This window comes from Elephas maximus, chromosome 7, assembly GCF_024166365.1.
Source record: "Elephas maximus indicus isolate mEleMax1 chromosome 7, mEleMax1 primary haplotype, whole genome shotgun sequence".
In the NCBI taxonomy this organism is placed as follows: domain Eukaryota; kingdom Metazoa; phylum Chordata; class Mammalia; order Proboscidea; family Elephantidae; genus Elephas; species Elephas maximus.
In genome coordinates, this window is record NC_064825.1 from 37,561,560 (window position 1) to 37,584,323 (window position 22,764).

At 38.8% G+C, this 22,764-nt stretch overlaps 1 protein-coding gene across 15 annotated transcripts in view; it reads left to right on the forward strand.

Annotated features, from left to right (window-relative positions):
- The window catches only part of DLG2 (discs large MAGUK scaffold protein 2), a 2,175,949-nt gene that overhangs the window by 1,517,573 nt on the left and 635,612 nt on the right, over positions 1-22,764 (forward strand). For all 15 annotated transcript variants that reach the window (XM_049891082.1, XM_049891084.1, XM_049891085.1 and 12 more), the window contains one exon: positions 13,843-13,967. In XM_049891082.1, the coding sequence (XP_049747039.1) occupies positions 13,843-13,967 (125 nt within the window). The remainder of the gene's footprint in view (positions 1-13,842; positions 13,968-22,764) is intronic.

A 22,764-nucleotide genomic window follows, 5' to 3' on the forward strand; every position in this document is an offset into this window, starting at 1 on the left:
AATTAGCATGGGAATAGCTATGATTATAAAACAAAGTCCAAAAATAACAATAGCTTGCATGGAGCCCTATTTAGCTATCTGCTTCCAAGATCATCTGCTTCTGGCCACTAGGGTGTTTCAGCTTTAATTTTAAGTCCCCAGATGGTCATCAAGCCCAAACAAGTATTTTAATTTTTTTTATGAGGCTAATCCAGAGAGTTTATGATAATGAATAAACCAGGATAGTCTTTACCTCCAGCTCTCATAAGACTGAGACAACTTGAGAGACAGTTTGTTTGGCTGCCTTTTCAGCAAGTTTATTTCCTATAAATTCTTCAGTTTGGGGTACTCCTTTAGGTTAGTGTGCTTGTATTTTTATTACAGCAATTTCAGAGGGAAGCAGCAGAGCTTCTAAAAGTTCAGCTACTAAGACTCCATTTTTAATAGTATTGCCAGAGGAGGTTAAGAATCATGTTTCCAGAGTATACCAAAATCTTATACAATTCCAAAACAACATTCAGATCTATGTAAATGATGATGAATTTTCCAACAGCAATTTTGCAAACTCTGGTATAGGGTCGCTATGAGTCAGAGTTGACTCGATGGCAATGGGTTTGGTTGTTTTTTGGTTTTGATGAGGGTTATTAATTCAGCCTGTTGGGCCGAAGTGGCCTGAGGGGGTGCCTGACTTTCATGCACTTCAGTGGAAGTTATAACAGCATATCCAACCTGATAGTATTTCCATTAGACTTCATATAGGAGCCATCCACAAATAAAACTAAATCACATTAGTTAAAGGAGCCTCTTTTAAGTTCTTTTGAGTGGTCAATAATTGTTTGGTTAAACCTAAACAATAATGATGAGGGCATTCATGTTCATTAACTATGGGGAGAAGGGTGGCTGAATTCCAACAGGTCACAGAATGAAGTCTAACAGGTAGAAGAAGATAGAAGGACTTCTTAAGAAGCAAGTCTGCTAGCAGAAAGGTGTTGAGTTAAAACAGAATTAAGTAATGCAGATACAGCATGGGACACATAAACATCTAGAAAATTACCCAACACTATATCAGCGGTTGTTTCTACTAACTTGGTAATGGCAGCTACAGCTTTAAGGCAGTGAGGGTAACCTTGAGCTACAGGGTTGTCATGTGTACCCGTAAAACATCTGTCAACTTGACTAGGTCATGATTCCCAGTATTGTGTACCCGTAAAACATCTGCCAACTTGACTAGGTCATGATTCCCAGTATTGTATGATTGTCTACCATTTTGTCATCTGATGTGATTTCCCTATGTGTTGTAAATCCTATCACTGTGTTGTAATGAGATGGATTAGTAGCAGTTATATTGATGAGATCTATAAGATTAGATAGTGTCTTAAGCCAATCTCTTTTGAGATACAAAAGAGAGAAGCCAGCAGAGAGCCAGGGGGACCTCATACCACCAAGAAAGCAGTGCCGGGAACAAAGCATGTCCTTTGGACCTGAGGTTTCTGTGCTTGAGATGTTCCCAAAGCAAGTGAAGTTTGATGACAAGGACCTTCCTCCAGAGCTGACAGAGAGAGAAAGCCTTCCCCTGGAGGTGGCACTCTGAATTCAGACTTCTAGCCTACTGGACTGTGAGAGAATAAACTTCTCTTTGTTAAAGCCATCCACTTGTGGTAATTCTGTTATGGCAGCACTAGATGACTAACACAGGGGCTGAGTTGCAGACTGTAGTAGCCTATGAGTCTCTGTTGTCCTCCATGTTTTTGGGCCAACACACCTGAAGCATTTCTAGACATTACATGTACAAATAGAGAAAAATTTAGATGATAGTTAGGAAGCCCTAAGGCAGGCAGGCAGGCAGCTATGAGTTGGAATCAACTCGTCGGCACTGGGTTTTTTTTTTTTTAAGGCAGGTGTATTCATTAAAACTTCCTTTAGCTTAACTATAGCTTCCTGATCTTCTGAACTGATTTGGAATGAATCTGCTCAGAGGCCTTTAAATACTTGTATAAAGGCTGAGCTAAAATATGGAGATTTGGAATCCAGGTTTGGAATAGCCACAGATTCCTAGGAACCCTCGCAGCTCTTTTTTAGTTTCAGGTATAGGGAAGGCAAAAATAGCATCTTTTGGCTTAGGATCAATAGAAATGCTTTCTGCAGAAATTAAATGGCCTAAATACTTGACAAAAGGCTGGGCCAATAGTAGCTTTTCTTTGGAAACCTTACATCCTCCGGCAGCTAAAAGTTTTAACAAGATTACACTATTTCAAGGCAAGCTTCTTGGGAGGCAGAGCAGACTAGTGAGTCATAAATGTACTGTAGCAGTGTGGACTTATGGGCAAACTGTAAGGGCTTCAAATCTGCATGCAAAATCTGAGAAAAATATGTGAGAGACTCAGAGAACATATGAGGCATTACAATCCAAGTAAATCATTTTTCCTAGGTAAAGGCAAACAAATATTGACTTTCAGGATGCACAAAAATACTAAAGAAGGCACTACGAAGATCCACAACCATAAAATGAGTTGCATCTGAAGGAACGTTGGAAAGTAATAAATGGGGATTAGGAACTACTGGGAATCTAGGAATAACAATGTGGTTGATTGCAAGTCTTGAACAAACTCCAGCCTCTATTATTTGCTTTCTTAACTGAGAGGACAGGTATATTTCAAGGACTGGAGCAAGGAACAATGCTGCCTTTAGAAAGAAAATCTTGTGTTATTGGAGTAAGTCCTTCTTTGCTTTCTTGTTTGAAATCTGGTGGATAAATCTATTTGGATTTTAATTGGTTCTGCAGACAAGACTTGCCCTCCATCAGTAGATGTAGTGGCCCACAAGGTTTCAGGAACTGAAGAAAGGGCCTCTAGGGGTAGAGGACTAGGTAGAGCTGAGTCTTCAAAAGGCAGAACAAGAGCCTACATGCAGTAAATAACTTACTGTTTTTCTTGACTGTCATCCAATTCAGAATCTGTTTGCTTACGAAGGTCAGGCAAGCTCAAGAAAATGTCTTCTTTTTCATTGAATTGCAAATATAAATTTCATTTAGATAAAAGATCTCTTCCTAGCAAGTTGACTTGAGTATCACGGGTAAGCAAAAAAGGATATAAGTCTTCAGTAGGGTCAAGAGATATAGGAACTTGCTGGGAGTGCATCAAGTTTTGTTCTTGATTAGTAATCCCTAAAATTTTTGAAGTTTTCATGTTCTGGGGCAGGGGCTTTTATAAACAAGTGGGGTAAATGGCAGATAATGTGGATTCAGTGTCAATTAAAAATTTGCAAGTTTCTCCATTAACATACATTGTAGTTTACCCTTGTGAGTTAAGCACTACCATAGAAAAAGTCCCTGTTTTAACCCTGGAGCCTCCTCATTCCAAATGAGGATCTCGACAAGGAACATCTGGTTTATAATTTTTTGTTAGCTTTTCAATTTATAGCATCCATTTTTATAATGGTCAGATTTCTTACAGTAATGACAAATGCCTGGTGTGGTACTATTAGAGTGTTTAGTAACTTTCTTCTGACTGGAGACTGTAATTGCTGTAACTGAAGGACCATCAGCTTATTAAATTTTGAGGTTTGTTTGGTCTCTAAGGTCTGAAAGAGTTTGTGGAACAGATTAATCAGCTCAACAATAGGGGCTATTTTCCAATCTAATCTGTGCCTTTTCACTAAGACTGAAATCTTGGGCCTAAGACCAGAGGTAAATACAACGTTAAAAGCTCCAGAAGCCCCCGGGTCTCTCACACACTACCCTCACATGACTGTCAATGAGTGCTGCTTCATTTCTGAAATCTTGACCCCTGAGATCTCACAATGTCCTCAGCCTGATGTCCCCTCTTCCATCCACTCATCCCCCTAAGTCTATGATTTAACCTCATTATGTATGATCTCAGTCTTTTCACCTTCTTCTATTCTTCCAGTCTGTGAGCATCCTCCTAGCTTCGCTTCCTTCCGTATCCTTTCTAACTTATATTACACATTCCCTTGAACATCAATTACATTTGCTTTTTTAGCCTCAGCCGTGGAACGACCAAACCATCCCTTTCCACTGTTGAAGGTTACTAAGCCCCACAGGAGGAATCCCATAATCATGCTGAAGGTGTCCCACCTCAGTGCTACTCAGCAGACTCCTACTGAACCTTATGTGTCTTCCTTTCTTGCCTCACAGCTGCAGTTCCAAACCATTGCTGTTATTTTTAAGTTCTGAACTTTATTCTAAACCCTTCCCCCTGACATCTTGATTTTTAAATGTGTAGAGTAAAAAAATATCACCGGTCAAGAACTCCTCAGCTTCCTTCTCCTCTACCTTCAATTGACCTTATACCTTCTTCTACCTTAAAGTAACACTATAACTTTACCTATAGCAACTTGGTCAGGAGCCCAGGTAGTATAATGGTTTAGCACTCAGTTGCTAACCTGAAGGCTGCTGATTCCAAACCACCAGCTGCTCCATGGGGGACAGGTGTGGCAGTCAACTTCTGTAAAGATTTACAGCGTTGAAAACACTATGGGGCAGTTCTGTCCTGTCCTAATAGGGTCATAATGAGCCTGAATCAACTCAGTAGCAATGAGTTTGGCTTTTGTTCTCAACAGCATTGAGTTAGCAACTTGATCCTTTTTATCTCAGAAAGCAAGGTATCCTTTCCCCTAGCGAAGGCTGAGTTATACTATTTTCTTTTTTTAGACAAGTTTTACAAATGTAAAATGTGTATGTATGTGCACATGTGTGTGTATATACAATAAGATATATTTATAAGGAAAAATGAATAGGGAATTTCTTAAAATGGTAAAAAAAAAATGATCTACAATTCTGATACCCAGTCATATTGGTACACATACTTCCAAACTTTTTTTATGCATATACATTACAAAGTGAGGTCAAAGTTCAGATTTTTACTGTATTCTGTTTTTTATGTATAGATATACCATAAATATCTGTTTGTGTCAGGATAACAACTTATACAATAGCATTGTATTCCTTTGTATGGCTATAACACCATGTATTTAATCAGTCCCTATGGAAGGACTTACAGAATCTGGGCTCTGGACCCATTCTCACTCCTCCTTTAACATTTTGCTTCTCATATACTCCCCTTCTCTTCTGCACCTTTCAGTTTCCCCTTCTGAGGGCCTCTTTAGCTCACAGACATACTTGAGTTTCCCTCCCTGTCATCCTCCAAAATCTCTACTTTGCCTTCTTCTCATCAAGTGCTACCATGTATCTCTCCTAAGGCCAAAATTCTTACAAAAAAAAAGGTAGTCTATTTTCATGAGGATGGTGCAGGACCAGGCAGCATTTCATTCTGTTATACATACGGTTCCTATTCAACAGCACCCAACAACACTTTCACTGTATCTACCTTTTCACTTCCCATCGAGTACTTTGGTCTACAGCAGTCTGGTGTTCTCTCTCAAACAGTTTGTCAAAACTGCTTCCTCTCCTCTGTCCGCCACCTTCTTAAAACATTTTACTCTAAACAGTTCCCAGAGTCCAACCTCAGGTCTCCTAATGGCTCTTCTTCCCAGCAGCCTCTGGGAAAACTACAATTCAATATAACAAACCATGGGACTTCCTAGTTTCAACTCCTAGATGTTGTCATTAAATGGAAATTGGCATCTCATATTCAGACTGAGAACTTTATTCCAAGATGTGTGGATTGTTAGTACGTAAAAAAAGGAAAACTTTGAATAGTTAGAAATATCTTTGTTACACTCCAATCTTTACATTTTAGTAATAGGCCTGGGGCCATCCATCTTTTGATTTTGCGGTATGTTATAGAAGGTGGATATGAGAAAGACTGAGTGATTTTCAACAGGTAAGGTCTATGAGAAAGATATGCTTTCATTCCTTGTGCCACTCTGGATTTACTGCATAAAGTAAAATGAGTTCCAGGACAATTTAGAAGATTATTTGTAAACTAATGGACTTTTCTATCAAGCGATATTTTTCTCCTGGCACGTGGCCTAAAAAGTTCTTTATTTTAATTTGCTAATATCTGTTTTAACCCTTTGTGGTATTTTTATTCTACTTATATTGTTGCCTATTCATTTGTATTTGTAGACCAATTGTCAAGTTTTGGACTAATAATTTTCAATCTGGTTGCATATCAGAAATCTACGGATTGGGGTTGAGGTATAATTTTGTATTTGAAAGCAACATATATATTATATATATATACGTACATATACATATGTATACAGGTATATATACATATATGTATATGTGTGTGTATGTATGTGTATGTGTGTATATATATGTATATATATATATATCTGATTATTGGAGTATAAGCTATATTTTGGCTGGAGTATGCAGAAAACAGACTCATATGATGATTCTTGTTAGGGAGTGAAAAGAACAGAGAGATGCTCCTGGGATGTGGATGAGCATATAGGAATCTTGGTTGGATAAGAGGACATATGAATGGTAAATGTTTACCAAAACAGGACATGGGTATAAGAAGGCTGACAGACACTGAGTCTTCCTTGAACTAGCATTTAGTTATCTAAAGTGTTTCAATGCTGTCTATCTAGCCATCCTTTCCCCTCCCGCCCCACCCCACATTTCTAGCTAAACTGTCTCTATAAAGAAAAGGAACATGTAATAAGAGTATAGGTTAAAAAGCATTAATAAATACTTGTTGGGTAAATACATAAAAGCACAAATGAAAGACTGCATTGTCTTCTTTTCTCTGTTATTGCCCTCATGCTGGTAGCCTATTTGATATAATAATTTTTTGTAAGAAAATTTTTGAGAATCCTTCGAACACTGCTATATATTAAACCACATGAAATGAACTAACCCTGAATTGCTCATCTCGCATGTGCAAAGACCTATGCTCAACACTCTGCTGGTACATATGTCATTTGCTTTCAGTTTTATAGCAGTTCTGTGAAGTAGGTACCTTTATTTTACAGATGAGAAAAATAGACTGAAAGTTAAGTAATTTACCCAAGGTCACACCTGGGAAGGTAATTTGAATTATTATTTTGCAATTTTACTATTGTTAATTAGTAATTAATCATTTTCTTGTTAAAAGTAATAATCATTCCACTATGAATATTTTCAATGGAAATCATACTGTAAATAAAGTTTCATATATTTTTTGTTACATTTATATAGTGAACATTTTTCATGGTCATCGAATAGCACTACACTTTTTTTTTTTTATCTTGAGCCAATCTCTTTTTTTTTTTATTAACTTTTATTAAGCTTCAAGTGAACGTTTACAAATCCAATCAGTCTGTCACATATAAGTTTACATACATCTTACCCCGTACTCCCACTTGCGCTCCCCCTATTGAGTCAACCCTTTCAGTCTCTCCTTTCGTGACAATTTTGCCAGCTTCCCTCTCTCTCTATCCTCCCATCCCCCCTCCAGACAAGAGTTGCCAACACAATCTCAAGTGTCCACCTGATATAATTAACTCACTCTTCATCAGCATCTCTCTCCCACCCGCTGACCAGTCCCTCTCATGTCTGATGAGTTGTCTTCGGGGATAGTTCCTGTCCTGTGCCAACAGAAGGTCTGGGGACCATGGCCGCCGGGATTTCTCCAGTCTCAGTCAGACCATTAAGTATGGTCTTTTTATGAGAATTTGGGGTCTGCGTCCCACTGATCTCCTGTTCCCTCAGGAGTTCTCTGCTGTGCTCCCTGTCAGGGCAGTCATCGGTTGTGGCCGGGCACCAACTAGTTCTTCTAGTCTCAGGATGATGTAGGTCTCTGGTTCATGTGGCCCTTTCTGTCTCTTGGGCTCCTAGTTTTCGTGTGACCTTGGTGTTCTTCATTTTCCTTTGCTCCAGGTGGGTTGAGACCAATTGATGCATCTTAGATGGCCGCTTGTTAGCATTTAAGACCCCAGACACCACATTTCAAAGTGGGATGCAGAATGTTTTCATAATAGAATTATTTTGCCAATTGACTTAGAAGTCCCCTCAAACCATGTTCCCCAGACCCCCGCCCTTGCTCCGCTGACCTTTGAAGCATTCATTTTATCCCGGAAACTTCTTTGCTTTTGATCCAGTCCAATTGAGCTGACCTTCCATGTATTGAGTGTTGTCTTTCCCTTCACCTAAAGCAGTTCTTATCTACTGATTAATCAATAAAAAACCCTCTCCCTCCCTCCCTCCCCCCTTCATAACCACAAAAGTATGTGTTCTTCTCAGTTTTTACTATTTCTCAAGATCTTATAATAGTGGTCTTATACAATATTTGTCCTTTTGCCTCTGACTCATTTCGCTCAGCATAATGCCTTCCAGGTTCCTCCATGTTATGAAATATTTCACAGACTCGTCACTGTTCTTTATCGATGCGTAGTATTCCATTGTGTGAATATACCACAATTTATTTACCCTTTCATCCATTGATGGGCACCTTGGTTGCTTCCAACTTTTTGCTATTGTAAACAGAGCTGCAATAAACATGGGTGTGCATATATCTGTTTGTGTGAAGGCTCTTGTATCTCTAGGGTATATTCCGAGGAGTGGGATTTCTGGGTTGTATGGTAGTTCTATTTCTAACTGTTTAAGATAATGTCAGATAGATTTCCAAAGTGGTTGTACCATTTTACATTCCCACCAGCAGTGTATGAGAGTTCCAATCTCTCCGCAGCCTCTCCAACATTTATTATTTTGTGTTTTTTGGATTAATGCCAGCCTTGTTGGTGTGAGATGGAATCTCATCATAGTTTTAATTTGCATTTCTCTAATGGCTAATGATCGAGAGCATTTTCTCATGTATCTGTTGGCTGCCTGAATATCTTCTTTAGTGAAATGTGTGTTCATATCCTTTGCCCACTTCTTGATTGGGTTGTTTGTCTTTTTGTGGTTGAGTTTTGACAGAATCATGTAGATTTTAGAGATCAGGCGCTGGTCGGAGATGTCATAGCTGAAAATTCTTTCCCAGTCTGTAGGTGGTCTTTTTACTCTTTTGGTGAAGTCTTTAGATGAGCATAGGTGTTTGATTTTTAGGAGCTCCCAGTTATCTGGTTTCTCTTCGTCATTTTTGGTAATGTTTTGTATTCTGTTTATGCCTTGTATTAGGGCTCCTAAGGTTGTCCCTATTTTTTCTCCCATGATCTTTATCGTTTTAGTCTTTATGTTTAGGTCTTTGATCCACTTGGAGTTAGTTTTTGTGCATGGTGTGAGGTATGGGTCCTGTTTCATTTTTTTGCAAATGGATATCCAGTTATGCCAGCACCATTTGTTAAAAAGATTATCTTTTCCCCAATTAACTGACACTGGTCCTTTGTCAAATGTCAGCTGCTCATACGTGGATGGATTTATATTTGGGTTCTCAATTCTGTTCCATTGGTCTATGTGCCTGTTGTTGTACCAGTACCAGGCTGTTTTGACTACTGTGGCTGTATAATAGGTTCTGAAATCAGGTTGAGTGAGGCCTCCCACTTTCTTTTTCTTTTTCAGTAGTGCTTTGCTTATCCGGGGCTTCTTTCCCTTCCATATGAAATTGGTGATTTGTTTCTCTATCCCCTTAAAATATGACATTGGAATTTGGATCGGAAAGCACTACACTTTTAATGACTCCGAAATATTCTCACATTCAGGTGTACATACCACAGTACTTTAACCATTTCTCCATATTTTGGACTCAACCCTGGTGGCGTGGTGGTTAAGTGCTACAAGCTGCTAACCAGGAGGTCGGCGGTTCAACTCTACCAGGCGCTTCTTGGAAACTCTATGGGGCAGTTCTACTCTGTCCTATAGGGTCGCTATGAGTGAGAATTGACATGACAGCAACGAGTTTTATGGGTTTCCAATTGTGTTTGTGTGGGTGTATGTGTGTTTCATTAGAAAAATAATGCTACAGCAAAGCCTTGAACACAAATCTAAATATACATCTCTGAGTATTTCTTTAGAATAAATTCCTAGAATTGAATTACCAGGTCAAACGCTATTTTAAACAGAAAACTTAAATTCTAAAAATTAAAGAAATGCTTTGTCAATAGAACAGTATATGAATGCATATTATGTCAGTGTTAAATTTTCCTCTTTTTTTAACCCCATTTTGGGGATAATTTTCATTTGGAGAATAAGCTTTTTAAAAAAGTAGAGCTCTCCTGTGGACATTGCATTTATAATATTTACAACCATCAATTACATGGTAAAGTGTCTTTCCTTTTTGCTTTTTTTTTTCCCCTCTGAATGTAGATGTTGTGTAGTACATGAAGCAGAAAGTACCATTTGGCTAGGCAATGAGCTTATGTTCCTGGGGGAGTGTCCCCAGATGTGGAGGATTGGGAAGCAGGGAAAGAACGGTCCATGCCAGTCACATTCATCAGTTGTGGAATCTGCCCAACTGCAAGAAGAGAGCAGCCCACCCAGAACTCCACACAGGGGCTGCCCTTGCCAGTGTGGCACTTCACAGTTTCCATTGACTAAGTCAAGGATCAGCACTTGGTTAATTAGTCACAATTTTCAGGATCTGCGAGTGTCAGCCAAGGGTCTGCCTGTTCACATAAAGAGACTGCTGCTCAGAGGAGAAAGGAGCTGAGATCTGCCCCTGCAGCTGGCAGGCTCTGAGATGATTCTCAGGGGACTGGAGTAATTCAGCCGTGGAGAGCAGCAGGCAGCAATTTCGCTGCTGATTTTTATCTTTCCCTCTCTCCACTGAATGCTGCTGGCTGGTAGCAAAGGCCCGAAGGGAAGTCTGGAAGAACAATAAGAGGAGATGGAAAAGCACTTTAAATCATTTCCTTAGCTGAATTCAGATGAGCCTCTTCTAAAGAACCATAGTAACTAGGCCAGACCCAGCTGGCAAACTAGTTTTAATTGAAACACAAAAGAATTTGGAAATCTTTGGGAGTGGAAACACAGATTCAGTTATATTTCATCTCTACCTCTTTCTGTTGTGGACTCCCTGGCCCATTCACTGTTTTTCTCAGAGTGGGCTTAGGGACAGAGAAAAGTATATTAGGAAATGGAGGAGGCACCACGTTTTCCATATCAAAGTCCGTTCTAAAAACAGTGGTTAAATATTGCTGGGTTGTCATCGAAGCTGTTACTTCAAATATCTGTTGATTCATGGAATTTTTTTTTTTTTTAAATAATGCAACATTGATCTACTTTTCCCATTAAAAGTTCCTAAAGTGTTTCCTTTGTGAAAGAGCATTTTCCTACACAGGAAGACAGAGTCCCAGAAGAATCCTTTAAAGTCATCCAGTTTAACATCTCAGTGGATGCTTGTATCTCTCATATCCAGTGACTAGCCAGGAGCCCCTTGAGTGAATGCTTTTTCTTCTCAGAGCAGTACATCCCCAACTTGGAAAGCTCTATCTTACCTTTCCTCCTTCAGCTGAACCACAGTTTGTACACCTGAGGATTCTGTTTTTGATTCTTGTTGCCACACAGAACAAAATGGCTGCTACTTCCACATGACGTTCCTTAACATACCGTGGACTTCTATCATGTTGTATCTGAGTCTTCACTTTACAGCATGAACATTCTCTGAAGATTTGTTTGTTTGTTTATTCAATCATCAAATATCTCTAGAATATAATTTTGTGCCAGACAAGGCACCAAAGAAAAAAGATGAATATGTCACAGCACCTGCCTTCTAGAAGTTAGTTTGAAAGGAAGATAAATGGATAACTACAAAACAACACAGTGCATGACATAAGTAAGCATAGGAATATACAAAAATCAGAAAGGGAGTGACTTAACAGAGATGAGGAGTTGGGGTGACTGTTTAAGATTTATTGAGGTAGATGCCATCTGAGCTGTATCTTAGAGATGAGAAGAATTGGGTCAATCAAGGGGGAGATGGGAAGTTTCTGGTAGAGAGACAGCATTAGGAAAGGCTGAGAGGTGATTTATAGTGTGATTTGTGCAGGAAAGAGCAAGCAGCTCAGTTCAGCGTTCTTGCACCAAAGTGTGAAACTAGAAATAACAGGAGTTAATGATAAGACACAGATCATGAATACCTTTCTCAAATAGCAAGGTTTAAATACCCTTTCCAAACACACTGATATTGTCAGGAGAAATCATTTGGGTATCTCCCATCTTTGCTTTTTTCCTTCCCCACCCCCACTAATCAATCAGTTATTATCCCTAAGGTTCTAGCTCCATAAGATCAATATAATCCAGTCCATTTTCCTGGAGTCAGACTCAAATTTCATTGAAAATACCCATCTTCCCATCCTTCCCTTCCCAAACTTCAGCATCTTAGGGAAACTGCCTGTAAAATCACCTGAATGCTCTCTCAGTGGCTGCATATGTAATAATACAACTGATGTTTTGTAGTGAAAATGTACTGGTCACCAGCTTTAAGACTATCACTGCCTTTTCTGCTATGACTTGAGTTTTATGAAGGAAGAAATTGTCCGGTTTTAACAATCACTTAAGCTTAGATTCAGTCACATAGGAAACTCGCAGCCACTACCGGTACAGTCATCTGGTGTCAATAGGTACTTAAAACCTAAAAAGGCTTGACATACCCTCTGCACTAATCACTTCATGAGTTCAGGCTCATTTCATCCAATTCTCCTTTTCTCCTTGCTTTCTTTGTTCCAACTTTATTGACTGTTCCTTGGACCTGGTATGTTCTTCCTCACGTAAGAGATTTTATATATCTTTTTCCCTCTTCCTGGAACATTCTGTCCTTCTCTTGGACTCCCACCCTTTCTCCCTTTCAAGTATCTAACTGCCATTCATTCTGCAGGGGAAGTCCCTATGTTGGGTTCTTCTGTTAGCTGCTCCTGCACTCTGTACTTCCTCGTAATAACTTGACATATTCACTGCTGTAGCCCCAGGATTCAGTACAGTGCCAGGCACAGGATTAATGTTTAATAAATATTAAATAAATTCATAATTAGGTTACTGCTAAGAAGCAAGATCTCTGTCCAGTGAACTTTGGAATCTTTCGGAGAATAAACAGAATTAGAGAAGATGTCAGAAGCATAAGGACGTGAGACTTTACTGTCATGGCTGAATTATTCATTTCAACCTTTTAACATAAATGTACAGTTGTAAAAACAACCCCATGGAATTCAGAGTTTTATTAAATTTGGTCAATAAAAATTGCCAAACAGAACCTTGACATTTGCAGTGGTATAACTGTCAAGTTATAGCTGATCTTACCTTCACATTGAACTTTTCTAACTAATTGAGTGCCTTAATTAATTTCTCTAGGTTAAATATTAAGCTATTAGTTCTCCTCTCTTTTTATTGAACTTGATCAGTGGTCACAATTTTAGTAAGCTATATTTGTTGTAAGAATATGTAGAGACAGTAAATGCCCAGTGACAAGAGACTAGTTAAATAAATGAAGGTATATAACCTTGATGAAATTTCCTCAACTGTTTAAAAAAAGTTATAAAGTCTACCTAGTTGTATGAAAAGGGCTTAAATATAGTATCCTTGTTATATAGAAACACATTTATTTTATGGATAAACAATATTAAAACAATGTCAGAAATAACAAAATGAAAACACCTAAATTTCACTACTCTATCAAACCAAATATTTACAGGTAGCTTGTTTCCTTACATTTCTTTTTCATGTGAGTGTATTATTTTTATAATTTTCACCCTAAGGGCTTTTTGCATTTTTCACATTACACAATTAGTAAGCTTTTTTTCCCCTCTACTTCATAATGATCACTTTAATTGCTGCATAAAGGCAGTATAATTTTTTTAAAAGCAAAAACCTAAGGCCTCTTGAATTCTTGCAATTCAGGGACAAAAGAGTTGAGTATTCTTCATGACCTTGTCTTTATGTTGACAGTGCACTTTAGAGGTTTGCATACAAGACTGCTATAACCTGATTTCCATTTGAGTAGAAAGATGATAACCCAGAGTGCCTGGGGAGCTAGGTTTCAGGTGACATTTACATCATTTCATGTCTACTTATTGTTTCCACAGGGGAATTCTGGTCTGGGATTCAGTATTGCTGGAGGGACAGATAACCCCCACATTGGAGATGACCCTGGCATATTTATTACGAAGATTATACCAGGAGGTGCTGCAGCAGAGGATGGCAGACTCAGGTAAAGATCTGAGACATTAGAATTATTTGGAAAGTAAATTTGCCACATCGGTAAGACACATTTGTACCTTTGGAGAATATAATTCTACGGAAGTTCTGTACTCAAAAAGAGAACACTGTCAAAGCAAGCTTTCTGTAATGACTTGGCAGATCTCTTGTTACTTACTGAATTTCCAGCAGTGTTTAATATGTGCTGGCTGAGGACTACCACATTCAGCACTGGACCAGGCACTGTGAGGAAGAGATGCAGTTATGGCTTCTGTCTTCATGGAGTCTGCCGTCTAGTTGGAAAGAAGAATAACATGAACGAATGAGCAAATAGTACACTGACAGAGAAAATGATACACTACGAATAGCTTTAGCAAATAATGTGAAGTTATACATGCTGTATGTGTTCCTGGATTCAGCAACGACTTATAAGGGCTTTCTGTAGGAGTTTGAAGAGAGAGCAGTTTAAGTCTGAGGAACTACTCCATAGGCAAATTCCAGACTGGGAGTTAAGCCATAGTAAAGATTTCATGACCCCTACAAATCCGAGCCGAGACACAAAAAGGAGGAAGAGTAAATTGTCCCAGTGATAAAAGGGAAACCAGCTTGATCTGCTTAAATAGGCAGCGTTGGGCCAGATAATGCTCAGTTATGGTCATAGCTCCCTGAGTCAGGGATCTTCTCTTAAAGAACCTTACAGTTATTTGGGGAAATAAGATTCACCTACATGGGACAATTAGTAAGTAATATAAAATGCTATCAAAAGTAGAAACACTAGCTAAAAGTCATCATGTATTAGAAAAATTAGAGAGGATTTTTCTGGGGAAGAAAAACATGCCCTAATATCATTTTATCACTGCGACTAGACTGTAGATCTCCTCAGGCCGAGCAGTTACATATATAGAAGTGGCTCAGTAAATTCTTGTGAATGAATGAGTTTCTGAATGAATACATGAATAAAATGAAGAAAAGAAATGAGGGAAAATTAATAGCTGGGGAGGAGGGACATAGCACAAAGTCCTGGACGTAAGAATGGCCTTGGTTTGCACTGAGGCATTAAGGAATGTGGTATAAGTAGCAGAAATGTAAGCTTCATAGCCCTTCCTCTGTATTTTCGTTAACTATAAATAAGCTAGTTTACTGTTTTCTTATAAAGCACCCAAGGACACTCACTCCCTATCCACTTGTTCTCATGCGGTGATTACTTTTGACAGCTGTGTGTTTGTAGTTTGTGGAGGAGAATCATATCTACTTCTCCTATCAAAAAGAAAAGAAGCAATGAATGACACTCCCATAGGAAACACATGCTTTTTGACAATAGAATTTCTAAGCTGAACTGACTGAGTTAATTTCTGAGGAAGGAAATATTCATAATGCTGAGTGAAATAGAGGCTGTGCAGTTCATAGTGGAAACAGTGTTTGCTAATATTGGACTGGAAACCCTGGTGGCATAGTGGTTGTAACTGCTAACTAAAAGGTCGGCAGTTAGAATCCACCAGGTGCTCCTTGGAAACTCTAGGGGCAGTTCTGCTCTGTCTAAGAGGGTTGCTATGAGTCGTGATCATCTTGATGGCTACGGGTTTTTTTGTTTTTTTTTTTAACATTGGACTGTGGGGAAGCTCCATTTTAAAAACTTGGAAATAGAATTGTTAGGGGAAAATTCAGAAATTAATGGGATGATTGTGACCTACCTAAATGTGGGGAATTTTTCCCAGCTAAATTCTGACTTTAAGCTTGAGGTAGAGTGGACTTTCTGTTAAGAGCTTATGCCATAATTAAAGATGACAAGTAGCGTCTCTTGGAGTGCCACCAATCTTTGCCTGCAAACATAGATGGCAACTCCACGCCTATGGAGGAAAACGAAAGTTCTGCCATGCTGGCAGCTTTATGCAATAATTGTAAGAAGAATCATCATAATGATCACTAACAATTATTGAGCATTTATTATGTGTGGCCATTGTGCAGAGATAGATGATAGATAGATGTATAGATGTATAGATGTATAGAATTAGACACATATAATCCCCTATATACTTATAACCGTTGCATGAGGTAGGTACTATTATCCTGGCCATAATAACGTGGCTCAGGAAATTGTCTTAAGGATTTTAAGAAGATCACTCAACTGATTTTGAACACATTAGAAAACCAGAGTCCTGAATTTCACTTGAGCACTCTCTAAACTCTCATTCGGTGGTAGACTCCCTTCTACATCATCTGGTCTCTGCCTAAAAACTCCCAAAGGTAGAGTTTTCTCAACATCAAGGAACATCTGTGAACATTACAGTATTTGCTGTTTTTCTATTAATCCACAGTTATCTTTATTCTGACTTCTACCCATTGGCCCTTGTTCTGGCTTCCTGTTGCTAGGGCCATGGCCTATGATCATGTACATGAATATCACCTCCTAAGATTGCCCAATAAGCAATCTGCCAAATGTTATGCAGTGGCCCCACCTGGAGCAACAACATAAACCTGCTCCTCAGAATACGTTACAATACATATTACACATTGTGCTACTCAATACATATTGCCGCTGTTTGCTTATATGAAGATAGCTGTTGGGTCTCCATTTTCTTCTGATAGATTTTTGCTAATATTGCTGAGATTGTTCCCTGCTTACTGCTTCCTGCCGTGTACTTGAATGGCTGGGGACTTCTTCTAAGAGCTAAAGAATAACAGTTGACTGGAAATCATATCTAGTCCAAGTCCTGTTTTACAGATGAGGAAACTGAGTCTCAGAAGAGTGACTTATCCTGAGGCATAAAGCATTTGAGGCTCTACTTCAACTAGAATCTAAGTGTCCTGACTCAAATAATTAACATTCTAAGGTAGAATTAAGAGGCAGTAGTACCCAAGCTTTGAGCCCATATAAGAAGTCTTTTCTCATTGTGGCAGAAACACTGTGTGAGGCTAGACCACCAACTTATGAGGACCATCTTTTATCTCACCATTAGTCCTTAAGGACATGGGGCAGCATGTTACAGTGAAGTCTGGAAAGGTCTCATTCCTAATGTCTGCCATACTGTATACTAACATAATTGACCTTGGATAAATTATTTAAGCTCTGTTAGTCAGTTTTTCCATCTTTAAAATGGTGACAATAATAACTACTGCACTGAGTTGTTCTAAGGATTCGATGAGATAACTTAAGTCCCTAACTATGCAAGGCTGCTCAGTAGGTGCTAAATACATTTTAGCAATATTTCCCCCTTTCTCCTCTCCTCAACTCTCTACCTTTTGGTAGTCTCTCCTCTCCTTTTGCCTCTGTTCCTTTTTTTTTTTTCCCCCTTGTAATCTATATTGTTTTGATGTTCTATTCCTTTTCCTCTCTTCCCTTCCACCTTTCCTTCAGCCTCCCTGTATGTTCTATGTCCTCCCTAAGCTTTCTCCTCCTGTCTTTTCGCAACCCTTTTCTTTTGGTCATGACATGGAATTAAAGCTCATTTAAAAATGAGTATCCTACTAAAGTAGGCTCTATGTGCCCTATTCTCAATGTTATAATTCAGTTAACTGAATCTGCTATATTTCCCTCACTTAGAAAAGAAGCCCACAAACTAAATGACCTTTTTAATTTTTTTTCACTTGAACAAATCCTTTAGTCTTTCCTATGGGTTAAAGACTCTCAAAATAAAATTATAATGTTGACAGTTGTATAATACTAAAATTTACAGAGAAGCTAAGACCAAGAAAAGTCAGATAATGTGTCTGCCCCCTAAGACTCTAAATTAGTGTATATATAATAATCAGATCAAAAATAATAATAGCAAAGGCCAACATAGTAATTACAATGTGCCCAGTACTTTTCTGAGCACATTAACTCATTTAAAATTTACAATGGCTTCATGAGATATGTACTTTTTTTTTTAATTTTTATTGTGCTTTAAGTGAAAGTTTCAAAATCAAGTCAGTGTCTCATACAAAAATTTATATACACCTTGTTATATACTCCTAACTGCTCTCCCCCTAATGAGACAGCCCACTCCTTCCCTCCATTCTCTCTTTTCAAGTCCATTCTGCCAGCTTCTGATCCCCTCTTCCTTCTCATCTCCCCTCCAGACAGGAGATGCCAACATAGTCTCAAGTGTCTACTTGATCCAAGAAGCTCACTCTTCACCAGCATCTTTTTCTATTCCATTGTCCAGTCCTACCCCTGTCAGAAGAGTTGGCTTTGAGAATGGTTCCTATCTTGGGCTAACAGAAGGTCTGGGGCCCATGCCCACCAGGGTTCTTCTAGTCTCAGTCAGGCCATTAAGTCTGGTCTTTTTAAAGAGAATTTGGGGCCTGCATCCCACTGCTCTCCTGGTCCCTCAGGGTGGGTACGTACTTTTATTATACCTATTTTACAGATAGGAAAATTAAGAGTCTAAGAGGTTAAGTAACTTGCCGAAGTTTGTACTGCTAGTAAATGTTGAAGCTAGGATCTGAGCCCAAGCAGTCTGGCTCTGATATCCATGCTTTTAAGTTTTGAGTTATATTGCAAAACAAAAGACACTATGGTAGATAGTATTCTAAACTTCCCCCTCAAGATTTCTCACCCTAATCCCCAGAATTTGTGAATATGATGAGATTTTACTCCCCTGATTTACATACCATGTTATATGGTACAATTGACCCTAAGATCGGGCGTGGTGGCATCCAGGTGGGCCAATCTAATCACCAAACCCACTGCCATTAAGTCGATTCTGACTTATAGTGACCGTATATGTATGAGCTCATAAAAGCGAGAGTTTTCTCTGGCTGGTGACGGAAGAAGTTAGAGAGATTCAAAGGATGTGAAGACTCGACATGCTATTTCCTGGCTTGAACCTTGGAGGGGATCATCTAAGAAAGAATGTGGGCGAACTCTAGGGGTAGAAAGCGAGCCCCTGGCTAACAGCCAGCAAGGAAACAGGGACGTCAGTTCTATAATTGCAAAGAATTGAATCCTGCCACAGCCATATGAGCTTGGAAGAAGACCCTGAGCTTTTCAATGAGAATGCAGGCATGGCAACACATTTGGTTTAAGCCTTGTAAGAACCTGAGCGGAGATTCAAGCCACTCCATGTCAGACTTGTGACCTAAAAAAGAGTGAGATAAGAAATAGGTGTTGTTTCAGGCTGCTAAGCTTGTGGTATAATTGTAGGCAGCAGTAAGAAACTATTCTAGAAACCCTAGGTTTATTATGAAAAGCGTGTCTATCTATGCTAAATCATAACCAATATAAAGTGATCATAACCAATATAAATAGACTTAAGGCACAGAGGAGATGAGAGTAGATTTTTCCTACATAGCCCAGACTCAAACTGACCTCAGGCTCCACTGGTTGCTCCAGGGGTTGCTCCAGAAGAAAAATATATGAAAAAGAGAATAATATTTGGAGTCAGAGGACCTGGCTTTCAAATATAGGTAGTCCCTGACTTAAGACATATTTGAGTTACAACAAACTGCACTTAACAACTGTCCTTTTTTTTTTTTTTTTTTGTACATCTTATTGCTATGAGTCAGAATCGACTCAATGGTACTGGGTTTGGTTTTTGGCTTATTGTTAATAATATGTCCTACATACAATGTTGCGGTGCTCAATTTGGTAATGCTATCATTCTCAAATGTTCACTCACAGATGTTCAATTTTATGATTTACTCTTCAAAACACTGCCTTAAAGCAAGCTATAGCCTGGTCTACAATGAAGCCAATGTCGGTGTTGAGAGTTGGATAGAAAGTTGGGCAATGTTCAACTCTAATGACATATGACAACTAAACTGCACATGTACCCAACAGCCATTACGACTCTGACTTCACTGTTATGACACTGATGCTGCCTTCATTGTAGACCAGGCCTATAGCGTGATCTTAGTCAGTGTTTCATACCATAAGAAGCATCAGTTGTTAATCTGAAACCAAATTGTTCAAGTTTCTCTAGCTGTAACAACTGCACTGCTTATACACCCAACAGTATGTCTAGCAGACTAAGTCATGCCACCGAAAGTTCGAATCCAAAAAAGAAGGTGACAAAGGTTCTAGGCCTGTTGTAATGGAGGGAAAGTCAGTGAAATAGCACGTGAGAAAGGACTGTCTCATTTGACCATTTTGACAATTATTAAGGATAAGAATAGGATTTTGGAGGCAGTTGAAGGAGCAATAGGCATAAAATCAACAACTTTAACAAAGAAGAGGCAAGGGCCAATCCATGAGATGGAAAAACTGTTGATGATTTGGATAGACCAAATCCAGAAGGGAATTCCTAAGAGTTTACTGATGATTCAAAAGAAAGCACGCAGACTTTTTGAAAACCTGATGGAACAACAAGAAGACTACTACTAGTACTTTAATACCAGCAAGGGCTGAAATAATTTAATCGCTTCAAATGCAGATTTGGCATGCGTGTAACTGAAGAAGCAGGAAGCATGGTTTTGAAGGTGCTGACAAATTCACGAATGAGCTGGACAAGATAATACAAGATAAAGAATATCTAGCAGAGCAGATTCTCAACATGGATGAAGCAGGCTTCTTTTGGAAAAGGATGTCAGAATGGACCTATACAAAGAGGTGAAGTCAGTGCCTGGTTTCAAGGCATTAAAGACTGAATCATCCTGCTGCTTGGAGGAAATACTGCTGGATTTAAATTAAAACCTTTTCTTGTTTACCACCCTGAAAATCCCTGAGAAATCAAAAATATTGACAAAAATAAGCTGCCAATCTATTACAACAGAAACTCAAAGGCCTGGATGATGGGACGATTGTGCTATTCAAAGGCTGGTCTTTAGATTGTTTCATCCCAGAAGTGTGCACCTACTGCCCTGAAGAGAGTATTCCTTTCAAGATTTCTGCTGCAGGACATCCTCCTCAAGTAAAAAAAAAATAAAAAAATAAATTTTTTTATTTTTTTTTCAAGTAGATGATCTAAATCTAGATGTGAAAGTAGTGTATTTACCTCCCACAGTGAAAGCTGTGATTCAGCCTATGGCTAGAGGTGCAATTACTACTTTCAAGGCATACTACCTAGAAACTTTGTTTGCTGAGGCAATAGCTACAAAGATGTAGGTATGGCAATGTTACATGATTTATAGAAGAATTATAATATTCTTCAGTGTATCTGGAACACTGCATCTTCCTGGGGGGAAGTTATGGGAAAATGCATTTAGGGGATATGGAAAAAATTCCTGAGTTATGTGGACATGCTACAAGCATTTGATTAGGATAATATAATGGGGAAGATCTGTGGGAAAATCATGCATATGGCAAGAACACTGAATTTAGAACTTGATATTGTTGATGTGAAACAGCTCATAGATCACGAAGAACAGGAATTGACGGATCTGGACTTAATGGATTTTGAAGAGGAAAGACACGCTGAAGAAGAAAGAAATCATGAGGAAAAAGAAGGAGAAAAGTTGTCAAAAAATGTTTACGGTGAAAGAATTAGCCGAAGGTTTTTATGAACTAAATCAGGGACTTCAGTTGCTTGAAAATGTGGACCCAAATGCTGATCACTTTGCTAAAGTCGATAGGCAGATTCTGGAAAGAGTGAGAGATGTTACCGCAAAATATACAAAGAAATAAAGAAAAGAACCATACAGACAACTCTCACTAATTTTCTGTCTAGAAACACCAACCCCAGCACCAGAGACAATCCAGATGATCCAGAACCTTTTATAAATGGAGTTACCTCAACTGATGAAATGTCAGAGCCCTCCAACTCTTCTTCATCATTGGAGTAAATTTTATGATTTGTGTATTTTTTTATGTATGTATCCATTAAAATATATTTGTAAGTTTATGTATAATATTTCTAACCTCCAAATACAAAGATAGGATTTATAAAGATGCTGATAATAAAAGGCAATAATAATGAAAACTAAAAAAAAAAATGAGGTCTTCGACTTACATCAAAACCAGCTTCTGACAGAAGCACCAGAACAGGACCCCGTTGTAAGACTAGTTTCTAGCTGTGTGACCATTAAGCTCTTCAGTTACCTCATCTGTAAATGATATAAAACCCATTGCCATTGAGCAGATTCTGACTCATAGCAACCCTGTGGGACAGATTAGAACTGCCCATAGGGTTACCAAGGATTGGCTGGAGAATTTGAACTGACAACCTTTTGGTTAGCAGGCAAGCTCTTAATCACTTCACCACCAGGGCTCCAAAAATGATAAAAAAGCCCATATCTCATGAAACTGTGGCAAGGATTAAATGAAATGGTGGTGGGAAGGAGCTGTGTAAAATGCCAAGGGCCTTTATATAACCCAGTCATCTGGAGAACCAGCCATGTACATTTAGCAAAATGCTGACCTGATCCACAAGGCTATGACAGCCAGGAAGGGATACTAAGGTCGGTAGAATTCTAAAATATGACCCCCAATGACCCACATCCTTGCCTAACTCCCTTCCCCGATCTATGAATATGATGGACTATCACTCCCATGACTAAAAAAAAACTATGTTACCTTAAATGGCAAAAGGGATTTCTCAGATATATTAAGGTCTCTAATCAGTTATTTTGAATTAATCAAAAAGAGATTACCTGCAGTGGACCTGACCTAATCGGGTGACCTCTTTAAAAGCAGAGAAATACTCCTGTTGGCCTGAACAAAGCAAAATGGCATGTTGTGAGGGTACATATGAAGGGGACCATGTGGCAAGGACCTGAGGGCAGCCTCTAGGAATTGATAGTAGTCCTCAGCCTACAGCTTGCAAGGTTGACTCAGGGCATCAATCATATAGCTGCAAGGAATGGAATTTTATTAATAACAGCATGAGCTTGGAAGAGAACCTCAAGCTCCAGAAAGGAATGGAGCCCAGCCAACACCTTGATTACAGCCTGTG